Raw genomic sequence first — 12,929 nt, forward strand, 5'->3', positions numbered from 1 at the left:
ATGAAGTACATTTTTGTAGGCAATTGCATTGGCTAAATTTCATGTGAAGTAAAATTTGTTGTACCTCTAACCGGTTTTGCTCCAGCTGAATCGATTTACAGATACCCCCTAAAAACCGGAAAAAAACGGTTTTTCATAAAATTTACGGCCGGTTTTGGCCGGATCCGGCTCAAATTTTGCATGGAGTCATCCTTTGATATTCCCAATAGTTGATACTTGACTCAGCAAGATCCCAAAAAAGTGTGGTATATCTAGGGGGGGGGGGGGGGGGAATTCATAATTTATTACCATCTTTGCCTTTTTTTTTTAGTAAAACAAGGAGGGAGGGGATATTGGGCTATTTATTACGCTATTCCCCAATGTTTTATGATAACGTTTTCTCATTAGTTGGCCTAACAACTTTGGGGGCTTTTATCTAATTTTGATTGGTTGGTTCATTATGTTCAGTTCATTGTCCAAACGTTTCAACCAGAAGGGGGTATTTTGAACATCAATTTATCGGCCAATGTCTCATTCCTACCTACAGACTTGGCTTCTACCCAATAGGCTTTTGTGGCAAAATAAAAAGTAACATTCCTGTAATCTTCTTGGGCTTTCTTTACTTTTGCTTCAACCTTTTCCACATCTTTGGAATTCTGATTGTCCCTAGAAAAATTACATCCTAAGTATTTTATCTACACCAGTGGCGTGCGCAGCGTTTATCCAGGGGGATGTGAATCCATTAGGGGGTGAAAAAGGGAGCAGCAGATCAAACAAAATTTTAATAATAGGGGGGGGGGGGGGGTGACACCCCCCTACTACATGCCACTGTTAAGAAAACTAGTATTTCGGTTATGCAGAACCTATGCAAGACCTAAGCTGGATCTTTAAATTATTTTAGTGGTGAGCCAGATCGGGGTGAGCCGAATTTCAGCCAATCACAGCGCGGCATTTCATAAAATGCAGTGCTCTCATTGGTGGAAAGTTGGCTCCCCCCGATCTGGCTCACAACTAAAATTATTTAAAGATCTAGCTCTGCATACTTTTTACATGGATAAAATTGGGATCGACAGTCCAAGTGCTTTAATGGAAAAGTCATAAAAATGGCTAAAAACCATTAGGTACAGGACCAGTCTATTTGATATGGAACAGGGGTGTATATTCTACATGGGAGGGAAAAAAAATGTAAAAATTAAGAAAACTAAAAACATTTTTTCCATTCCCACCCCCCTCCTTGGTGAAAAAAAAATAAAATAATGTGTGGTAAGAGGGATAAAATAAATAAAATATAGAGTTCTTTAAATATTTTTCTATTTTCCCCCCTACTTGGTGAAAAAAACTAGAGGAGAAAAAAAAATAAAAAAATTGTAGCCGGGGAAAAAAAATAAATCTTGTGAGATTATACACCCCTGAGAATATACCTATATAGTTACTTTATTTTTAGGATGATGATTCTTAAGACGAGTAAGCACATATCTCTGAAAAGCATAACCTCATCGGTCCTGCGGCTAATATCTTAAGAGATGCACAAACAAACAGACATAGTTTTACTTTTTAACATAGATAATTAAAATTCCTGATTTTAATGGGTCAAATGTTCATATTATAACAGTAGGTAAATGTTGGGCAATGCCAACGCTGTTATAATTTCTACTTATGTACATAATTGTCCTTGTTTCTAGTTAACATTTAATTTATAGAGTTGCTGCAATAATATCATGTTGCATTATTGTGTAAAAATATCGCGGGTACTTTCCCAGAAAGTCTATGTCGAGCACCCTGCACCACCCCTCCCCCCACTGTTTATAAAAAAAAATATATTGAAAATAAGAGGGAGGGGTAGTTTATAGGGTTGGCAATCCGTCTAATTTTTGGACCGGATTTTCCGCGGATTCCGGATTCTTATTTTTTTTTGAGAATTCCGGATTCTAGCAATATTTTAAAAGGGTTTAAAAAAATAAATTAAGGGATTAAATTATACCGGGTCCTGGGAAGAATCTAAAGCTGCGTTTTTTTATATTTTCTAAACTCTCCACTTGGTGGTGTAGGTGGGCAGAGATGGGGGGGGGGGTCATCTTTGCCTGAGCTGAGGGGGGGGTTGAAAGAAAAAACTCAAGATACTAATTTTAGCCTAACAATTAAGAATCCGAATCCGCTAGGTATGAAAAAACGGATTCCAGATTCAGATTCCCAAATTGGCCAAAAATTGGGCGGATTCAAATTGCCAACCCTAGTAGTTTATACTTCTATGCCTGGACTTAACCATGCGGGACAAACCACTATACAACCTATACAACCTAAACTAACCTACACCTAAAGTAATAAAAAATTAAATACTCAACTCTTTTAAATAAGGTTGGGGGGGGGGGGGGATCGGTCTCTACATAGCAATTTAAAGTTTAAATCCGTAGGTATTGCGTTTTAAATAATAATAATAATGTGAGTTTAAATCATACTTTATTTATATGGTTTCTTTATAATATTATTTTACTGCAAAATGTATTTAACATGAAAATACTAAGGACCAATGTTTTAAAAATTGGAAGGTGAACTATTTTACTATTTACAACATCAAGGGATTGAGCAAACTTACTGTTTGTTTAATGTTTATTTAATCTTTTAGCTATTATCAAATTGTGGATGCAGAGTTTCGGACCCGGATCCGCAAGGATCCGCATTTTTTTGAGTCCAAGGATCCGGATCCGGATCCTTGGACTCAAAAAAATGCGAAAAAAATGAAAAAATCTACCTAAATTCATATCAAATCTCAGACATTCTCTTGATGAGAGCCAATCTTTAAGGTTTAGGTTCAGACTTAAAAATTAAAAGTATTTTTGACTTCGAATTAAAGAATAAATATTTTTTGAAAAATTTGGTGATTTTATTTTTATTGTCAAGGATCTGGAACCGGATCCGGATCCGCACTGACCAAATTTGGAGGATCCGGATCCGCATACAATCAATGCGGATCCGAAACACTGCGTGGATGTATTGTTTTATTTTTTATTTTTCGCTGTTCATTTGTTTATTTCTTGAACTTCGCTTTTATGGATGTTGCCATCCTTGTTTTTGTTTTGTTTAAATAATATGACATGGTTGAAATAGGGCGACTTTAAGATCAATACTGTCACTGACGAGTATCGATAGTTTAAATACAATGTTAATTAAGGAGAAGTAGCAAGACTTGAAATAAATTAAATTGAATGAAATAAAACTGGTTATGACCTATGTATACTATTGTAATCTTATCCTTTTTTATTTTACTATTCGGGGAAAGCTATTTATAATATGATACGATAAATAATCTTACCTTTTAACTTTTTCCAATTCTAGTTGTTTTGATTTATAAAATTCTTTGTGTTTCAAAAGTAAAGAATTTGTTTCCTGTGAAAGAAAAAAAACATCAAATTAAATTCTAGTTAGTGTGTCAGTGAGTATATTTAGGGTTTGGGAATGGTAGGTCAATATGTCACCAGCAAGAAGATTATCTCATTTTATACTTTTTGTTTTTTCAATACTATGCAACGATAGGTATTAACTTATTATGAAACTTAAAGATTTTTTTTTTGTTGGAAAAACTTAATTTTATTTGTAATAGAGAAAACTGTTCTGAGTGCATAAACAGATCTTAAAAATTGATTTCATAAAAAACCTAGTGAATTTTTTAAGGAGGGGGGGGGGGAGTTGTCTTTTTGACGGGGAGGGGAGTGTTGTTGTTTTTTTTTTGGCGGGGAGGGGAGGGTTGAATACAGGGCAAAGATCAAAGTGGCATTCTATAAAAAGATATTATTTTGAATTGAGAAATTTCTGTTTTTGAAAAATAATGAAATAATAGAATGACAAAGTCTTGAAGTATTGCTTTTTTTCCCCTTTTATGTGCTTTTTTCTTTCTCCTTTCTTTTTAAATAAAAACTTTACTTATTAATCTTCAATGAAATTTTAAAACTTAAAATATGGTATTAAAATTATGATCTATCTTATAATTTTTCCTTTTATACTCTCTTTGCTTTCATAATTGATTTATTTTGTTTTATTTTTCTCTAAAATCCTTTATCTATTTTTTTCATCCTTCTTATTATTTACTGATTTCTCTAACATAATATAAATGTTTATTTGTGTTTTTCTTTTTTTTACCATCCTCACAACTCAATTTAACTAAATTAAAGTTTCGATTTTCCCTTTAACATTTAATTTTTTTATGTTCTTTTTTTCTTTTTGTCTTCCTTAAAAAGGGGCTTCAGGAATCAAATACACTATCCCCATTTTGGTCAAGATAGTACTCCTGTAGCTCCTGGTGCATATCCTGAAAATTTTCCTTTACCACCAATTTATATTTAGTTAATAATTAAACTCTTAGTATATATTATTTTATTTTTGTATGAGACTAAACATCATAATGTAAACTCTAAATTGTCGATAGATAGCAGCAATTTAGAGTATTGTATGTGCTATCTCCTAAGCTAGGGGGTACCTAGCAGCACCAAATAAACATTATTATTATTATTATTAGATAGAAAAACTTACTTTGATTGATTGATTAGCCAGAGTCTCTTAGGGTTTGGACCTAAGTAGTCATGGAGTAGGCTGAGACACTTTAGTATAGCCACTAGGGCTATCAAGCTCCACGTTCAAGCACATTATGACTTGACCCGCTATCTCATGAGAGCTACTCATTATTACCTCACCCTCGCCGAGTATGGCAGGTGTCCCAAATTAAGTCACCGTAATGAATGACGCTCTCCGCAGAGGAGCTTGGGATAAGGGAAGTACTGATATTATGTACTTGACAATTAAGTATCCAAACTTACTCAATAATCCCCTTCTTACACAACCAGGGGAAGTTGCGTGAATGCGTGAATGAAATACTTACTTAAATAAACATATTAGATTTTAGAAAATAGTATCATAAGGGCCGCATCAAATAATTAGGTACTTTCACTTAGACCCAATTCTTGAACAACCCCTACATTTACATTTTTTAAACAAACTTTCGAGCCCCGGCGGGAACATTTTCCTACAGTGCAGTGTACCATTCTTGTTGGGCTCACCCAACATTACTGAACTTAACCTAAGCTAAAATAAGAACCCAAACTGCCTTTTCTTTAATGATCCAAATGTAATTTGAGGCAAATCGCCAGTATTTACGTTAAAAAAGATTTTTTGGCTGGTTCTTGCTGAATTCTTCCCATTATATCATAATCAATGCATAAAAAATATGGCTATTCTATGAAGATTATTGCATAGGTAAGTATTTGATGTTTTTAATTCCTGTAGGCTTTTGACAACTTCACTCGTGGCCGATTCCTCATCTAAAATATTAACAATTAAGAATTAGAACATTTTTAAAGGCATGTCAAAACTATTATAACTCATAGAAAGTCTGTTGGTTATTTAATCAGGTTTTTAATTAGAATATACCTAGGTATTTATTTTATTTTTAGGATGATGATTCTTAAGACGAGTAAGCACATATTTTTTTTATCATGACTATTATTACTAACCCATGCGGAGGCTCTAACCATGCGTGGCAGGGGCCACCCAGTACCCAAAGTAACTTAAGTAACCAAAAAGCACGCGAAAAATTAACCTCTTTCTCTTATTCTAATTTATTTCATATCAGTTGGTGGGATTTTTTAAGCTACTTTGAGGGAAACCGTCCTCTAATTAAAATACATTTCAATTTAATTATATTAACATTTGAATTTAAGGACTTTTTAGTTCTAAACTATCAAATTATCAATGCCAACCTCCTAATTTACGTTTAAATGTTTTTAAATCATTTATAAATCAGAACTAATGTACCTAGGTATTTTTATAAAAAAAAATACGTCAATTATAAAAACCACTTATTAAAAACAATTTAATTCACTTCAAAAAACTAAACATACCTAACATTTTTAAAATAGGATTCTTTTTTTTTTACAAAAGATTAGATTATGAAAGAAATGCAGAATTATGATAAGCAACAATGAGACATTTAATACACCACCAATTATTTTTTGGAGGTAAGTGTAAATCCCCCCCCCCCACCCCAAAAAAAACTTTTAAATTTTTTAAAAGTTGGTTAAGGAATTTTGCTCTTTCTCGTTTCCTAGGGGTGTTAAATCCTCCTTCTGAAGTCTGAATATTCCCTCCCCCTCCATCTTTCAAAAAATTTCTATCAACAAAAATTCTAATATTATATTGTAACAAGTTTTGATGTAGAGTAAAGATATAAGTTCATATTTAAGTGTAGGTAGATTTTAAATAAATTGTGTAAACAAGGATAACAAAATCCACTAAGACCGAACTTGCAACAACCGTACTTTTTATGAAATTAAAAGAGCATGGTAAATCATATATATGAAGAAGTACCTAATATTTTTTGTTTGGCTGTTAAGATCTCGTAAACCTTTAAACCGAATAAATTCTCCATTTGGGGAAGATTCAAGTAGAACCTTTTATTGTGTCTAGGCTATTTTTAATTATAATAAAATGTACGTCGCGTCCTCACCTATTACATAATTAGTAATATAAATAAAGGATATACAGAATCTTATATCCTGCGACGAACACACCCAAATCATAGAAAAGCATCCTTTTCCAAATAAAAAGTACTACCTTTTATTTGCTTATGCTTTTTATGTAGGTCTTCGCTGTACCTCAAAATTTCCTAAAATTGCGTCGTTACTTTGAGACTTTATTTTTTTTTTCCAAATAACAAAATATGAGATAAAAGTGCAATATTTTAATAGTGCATTAAACAAAAGATCGAAACTTCCTGATAACCGAATTAATTTAGTACCTACCTAAGTACTTAAAAATTAAAAACTTTTTACACATGTTTAAATAATGATTTTTCTACCACGACTGACAGACCAACGGACAAAGTAAATCATAAACTGCATGCTTATTTGTCTAGGGAATCTCCACAACAAGTTTCATTCGTCTATTTAAATATGAACAGAGAAAAACCCTTTTCTCTCAGTGTTTCAGACGAATTATTGAGTGGCTTTACTTTTAAAATCTGATTAAAAGTAACTCGACAATCCTTAAGTAATTCGTTGACTTTATTCAATGTAGCGTTGTGTACAGAACTCAGTTTTTCAGAACAGGTTTTCAGTGCTAAAATTTACCAATTCAAACTCATACTTTTTAAACTATTCCGCTTATCAACACCACCTAACAAAGTGAAACTAAAAAGCAAAGAACATTAAGCAGAGCATCTAATCAGCGTTTGCACCCCTAGCATTTAGGGACCCTGTATTCAAAGTGAAATATTTCTTTTCCCTTGTGCCTCTACCATGTTTCTCATATGAATTCAAGTAGTGATAATGATAATGAATAAATTGGTATATTTCCTGTGAGTATTGGGCTGTAGGTTCCATAATTAAGATTACTCGTTAACTGTTTACTCATTCGAGCATAGGCCTAAATTCAAATAAAATAATAACAACTTGCTATATTCTGGATCGACTGTTTTCATATTATTTTTATATAAAATAAAATTATATTTGATTCAAATAAAAAATAAGTATTAAAAAATGTACCTTTGTGTTCTGCTCAAAAATGAGGGAAGTTTCTTTGACAAAATCCCCCAATTCTTTGCAGGCGAGCAAACTTGCCTTCAAATTTTGCATGAGAACCTAAAATTAATGTATATAATATAAAGTTTAGGTATATTTTTTGACCATTTCACACAAAACATTTTAGAAGAATATAAACCATTTATCCCTAAGATTAAGTAAGGGTTAGTTAGAGGAGTCCCAAAGGGTTAGTGCCCCATAAGGCTAGAAAACCTAAGGATAAGGCCTCCCCTCTGTTTTAGATCCACCGCAAGGCCAAAAAAAATAAAAATCCCTGAATATGATAGATATGGTTTTCAGTGATCCAATAGTTGAACTATAAATACTTATAAAGTTAATTTGCGGTTTTATCACACAAAGTAACCTATTGAATTGTACCCCTCCGCCCCCCCCCCCCCCCCTCCTTTATTTCGAAATAATTTGTAAATAAGGGTAGATAATTTTTTCGTTGTTTATTTATTTCTTCGGGTCAAGAATAAGTTATGTTATACAGGGTAGCCCCCGAGGGATTAAGCATAGGAAAAAATTCCTTCATATTTCCAAATTCTTTTTGAATGGAGTAGGGGGTATATAATCAGTGCTCAAACGGACTCTTGTAGGCTATGACCAATGATTTTAACAATGAAATAATTGGTTTGGATAGCAATGAAACTAGCAATGTATAAAGATATTTCCATCTGGTACTTTATCAAGCTGGATAAAAAGTATTAAATCTTTGTTTGTCCTGTTCTACTAATTAAATACCTGGAAACCGTCATTTTTCTCTCCCCAGAAATAATCCGCGAAGTCCACGGTTCCCATTTTCTGATTTTTTTTTCACTTTTAATAACACTTGTCAAGTATATAGTTTAGAAACTAAACCATATTATCTGAAATATATATAAGATGTTAAGACTCTAAGGGGCTTGGTGTTGCTTCGGGTTCTAGACATCTCAACGCACCTTGAAAACAAACTCCGCTTATGATTGCGGTGTAAGCCGTTCATTCGTTATAAGACAACTAACCCTTTGATTGCACGATCTTTATCCGAGAAGTCCTAACTGTGCATGGTAATGAGCTGCGCCTGTTTAAGGCCAAGGCATTCCCCCTTCTCTAACTATTAATGCCACGCACCTGACATAGAAGCAGTGGGAACCATTTTAAACGTCTTCAGTTATAACGCGGTGTTAAGCCGAGATTCGAACCTATTACCTCCTGGACAACGAGCGAGTGCGCTACGTGTTAAGCCGGATACTATGTTGGCCACATCTACGCTGTGTATCTACCTTCATCAGCAGCAGCAACACCACCAGCAGCAGCAGAGAAGCCAAGAGCCAACGACAACAATCTCCCATCCTACCATACCTACCATCATCAACTACTCTTCCAGTGGTTTTTCAATAACGTCGACAAAGAGAACATCTCTGCTAACTCGAGTTTTTAGTATGCCTGACAAAGAGTAAGACAACACCAGCCTGTCTTATTCGGCTTCTCTTAATCAGAGCTGGAATCGAGCAAAACCCTGGCCCAGACCATTGGCCCTGTATTATTTGTGACAGAAACCTTTCACCCTATGCTGTACAATGCTCAACATGTCTAGAATGGCTCCATGTCAAATGCTCTGGATTAAAATCTACAAATCAGAGAAACAAATTAAAATCCTGGACTGGACCATGCTGCACCCCCCCATCACCCCCTGCCCCCTCTTCTCTTGCCCCCGCCCCCTCTTCTCGTGCCCCCGCCCCCTCTTCTCGGGCCCCTGCCCCCTCTTCTCGTGCTCCCGTCCCCTCTTCTCGTGCCCCCGCCCCCTCTTCTCGTGCCTCCACCCCCTCTTCTCGTCCCCCCACCCCTTCTTCTCATGCCCCTGCCCCCTCTTCTCGTCCCCCCACCCTTTCTTCACGTGCCCCCACCCTTTCTTCTCATTCCCCCACCCTTTCTTCACGTGCCCCCGCCCCCTCTTCTTCTCCCATTCCCCCCACACCTCCCCCTAGTCCACCCCATCCAAATAACCCACCACTTCAACCCCCCCGTCCACCCACACCCCCTGAAGGCCTGAACCTGAACATATACCAACACAACATCAATGGTATATCTGGCAAAAATGATGAACTTCTCCACGAACTAGAGAATGGAAAATATCACATTGCCGCATTTCAGGAGACAAAACTCACAGACAGATCAAAGCTGAAAAACACCCCTAACTACACATTTGTCAGAAAAGACCGTGGATTCAACAAAGGAGGTGGCCTGGCATTCTTAGTTCATAAGAATGTAAATTTCAATCTTGAAAAGGAACCAGCCATCCTCGAACAAGATCCACATCTTGAATCCATCACCATCAGTATACCTGGCAAGAACAACACCCTCTACATTCGTAATGTGTATATACCTCCTCAAAGCAGCTGTGAACAACAATACAGACCACCACTTGAACATCTACATGTTGGTCTTGGTGACACATACTACATTATTGGTGATGTAAATGCTCACCACGAACTCTGGTATTCTGAAGCTACACCTGATCCTAGAGGTAGACTTCTTGCTGACACCATCTCAGGGCAAGATTATGGCATAATCAATGAAGATCAGCCCACCCGTGTAACAAACCAGTCGTCCACATCACCTGACATCAGCTTAGCCTCACCAAACCTGATTCCCACAACAACTTGGAAGGTATTAAACAAGCTCAGCTCAGATCATCTGCCCATCTCAATCAGTCTATCAATTGAACTTAAGAAAAACAACACTCAACATCTCAACTTCATCAACTTTTCTAAAGCAGACTGGCCTGAATTTACCAAATTCACAGAAAACATCTTCGCCACTGCTAGAAACGTCTCTAACATCCACAATTCTGAAAAATTCTTCCGTAACACCATCTTAAGAGCCACCAAAAAGTTCATTCCAGCAGGAAGAATACCAAAAACAATAAATGCTCTACCCACAGAAGTTGTTAGATTGATTGATATCAGGGATGACATCAAGAAGAATAATCCTGGCGACAACAGACTCCACGAACTTAATAACAACATCAATCAAAAGATCAAAGATCACAGGAAACAAAAATGGATTGAACATCTAGATGATTGCCAACCTGGATCGAAAAAACTCTGGAGCACCATAAAAAGTCTGAACAACCAACCTCAGCAACCTGATAACCAGGGTATTTACTTCAATAACAGGACCATCAACCATCCCAAAAAACTGGCTACAAATTTCAATAAACAGTATACCCCAACAACAAGTAAGAAACCACAACAAGCACTTCGGAAGCTCATTAGGTCAATGAAACAGAAACCTAAGGACCCAACACCTATATTCACCCCTGCACAGACCTTAGAGGCGATTAAGAAGGCTAAGAGCTCAAAAGCCCTGGGCCCAGATGGGTTGTCCCCCATCATGCTTAAACATCTTGGCCCAAACGGAATAAACTTCCTCACTAACATCTTTAATGAATGCATTAAATGTTCCATAATTCCATCAATCTGGAAAACAGCAAAGATTATTCCACTTCTCAAACCTGGCAAGCCTTCAGACCAAGGGACCAGCTACCGCCCGGTTTCACTTCTCTCTCCCGCCATTAAGATATTGGAAGCACTACTCCTTCCTATCATCAATGCAGCAGTTAATCTAGCAGACCACCAGCACGGCTTTAGGAAAAACCGTTTAACAACAACAGCCCTCCACAGCATTCTTAATCACATTAACGCTGGACTCAACAGGAAGAAACCCGTACATCGTACTGTTTCTGTAGCCATCGACCTTTCCAAGGCGTTTGATACTGTCGACCATCAGATTCTCCTGGAGGATATCAACAACCTTACCCTCAATGACCATATCAAACGTTTCCTGTGTGCCTACTTACGTGGCAGACAAACGTATGTAGTTTTTAGAAACTCTAAATCTACGTTTCGCAAGGTCAAACAAGGAGTACCACAGGGTGGTGTTTTGTCACCTGTGCTTTTCAACCTGTACATGTCCTCGATGCCTTCTCCACCAGGTAGTGTTAAATTAGTGACTTATGCTGATGACTCTAACATCTTAAACTCAGGCCCCATCATTGACAAAGCAGTACAAGAGATCAACATCTATCTGTCCACCCTAGATGAATGGTTTAAAGGGCGAAATTTATTCATTTCTCCATCTAAATCATCGGCTACACTCTTTACTACTGCTTCTGCCGAAGTTAATGAAACTCTCGACATAAAAATCAATGGTGAAACGGTTCCAACAGTAAAGAAACCCAAGTTTCTAGGTGTTACATTTGATGGTCTCCTTTCCTTCAATCAACATGCCACAGATATGAAAACCAAACTTCAGTCCAAGAACAACATCTTAAAAGCATTGGCTGGAACAGACTGGGGCAAAGACAAGGAGATTATAACCAACACCTACAAAGCCATAGGCCAATCTAATCTGAATTATTGTGCACCAATTTGGACTCCATCTTTGAGCGACACAAATTGGAAGAAACTTCAGACTACTCAAAACTCAGCACTTCGTATTGCCACTGGATGCCATCTGATGTCTGATATTGATCATCTCCATCATGAAACCAAAATCATGAAGGTCAGACCCCACTGCGAAATGCTAAGTAAACAGTATCTTCTCTCAACTCAAAAACAGGACCACCCTAACCCAGTCAACCTAAATGGCCGCCCACCCCCACGCCAAATGAAACAAACCCTTGAGTCTAGGTTTGGAGCCACTATCAAGGCCCTCTCAGCTCCAAACATTTCCTCTGAGGACTATAAGAGGAAGCTCAAAGTCATTCATACTAACTCTGTAAGAGAAATGATTGACTCCATGGCTCACAGCAAAGTTTTGAATGCTCCCCCACCAAAAATAAGTGACTCTGAAAAGGACCTTCCCAGAGCCACCAGAACAACTCTTGCACAACTTCGTTCTGGTTACAGTACTTTCCTCAACAGTTACAAGGCAAGAATTGACAATAATGCCACAGATCAATGCCCATCTTGCCCAGCCGCACACACTACAGATCACCTTTTCAATTGTCCTGCTAACCCGACCAACCTGACCGCCAGAGACCTCTGGACAGCACCACTGGAAGTGGCCAGATTTTTAAATCTGGCAACAGATGATGATGAACATGGATGAGCAGGAGTACTGGGCTAACAGAAGAAGAAGACGTGTTAAGCCACGGTCGCGGGTTTATGAAATATATATGCAGAGGGCCCCATATTAAACGATACAAATTATTAACAGACGATAAATTGAAATCCATTAATACCACAATGATTAAAAACAAAATTAACTTTTGTGTGGATTAAAATCATTGCTTGAAAAGTTCAGATTCTAGGTAAGTTTGTACCAACTGAACAAAAATTTAATTATTTAGAGTGCTTAAAGTATGTAAGCCGAACAATAAGTTAAATTAAGTAACAC

At 36.8% G+C, this 12,929-nt stretch overlaps 1 protein-coding gene across 6 annotated transcripts in view; it reads right to left on the minus strand.

Annotated features, from left to right (window-relative positions):
* The window catches only part of LOC145305236 (F-BAR domain only protein 2), a 65,384-nt gene extending 56,966 nt beyond the window's left edge, over positions 1 to 8,418 (minus strand). For all 6 annotated transcript variants that reach the window (XR_013874538.1, XR_013874537.1, XM_080146833.1 and 3 more), the window contains exons 1-8: positions 8,289 to 8,418; positions 7,509 to 7,604; positions 7,320 to 7,389; positions 7,008 to 7,083; positions 6,580 to 6,629; positions 5,245 to 5,288; positions 3,290 to 3,360; positions 575 to 645 (exon numbers count right to left, since the gene is read on the minus strand). Coding sequence is in view for 4 of the 6 variants with exons in the window: in XM_080146833.1 (XP_080002959.1) it covers positions 575 to 645; positions 3,290 to 3,360; positions 5,245 to 5,288; positions 6,580 to 6,629; positions 7,008 to 7,083; positions 7,320 to 7,389; positions 7,509 to 7,604; positions 8,289 to 8,345 (535 nt within the window). In the remaining 2 variants the exon portion in view is untranslated. The remainder of the gene's footprint in view (positions 1 to 574; positions 646 to 3,289; positions 3,361 to 5,244; positions 5,289 to 6,579; positions 6,630 to 7,007; positions 7,084 to 7,319; positions 7,390 to 7,508; positions 7,605 to 8,288) is intronic.
* Between the last annotated feature and the right edge of the window lie 4,511 nt (positions 8,419 to 12,929).

This window comes from Acartia tonsa, chromosome 14 (genome assembly GCF_053477335.1).
Source record: "Acartia tonsa isolate MP-2025a chromosome 14, ASM5347733v1, whole genome shotgun sequence".
NCBI lineage: Eukaryota > Metazoa > Arthropoda > Copepoda > Calanoida > Acartiidae > Acartia > Acartia tonsa.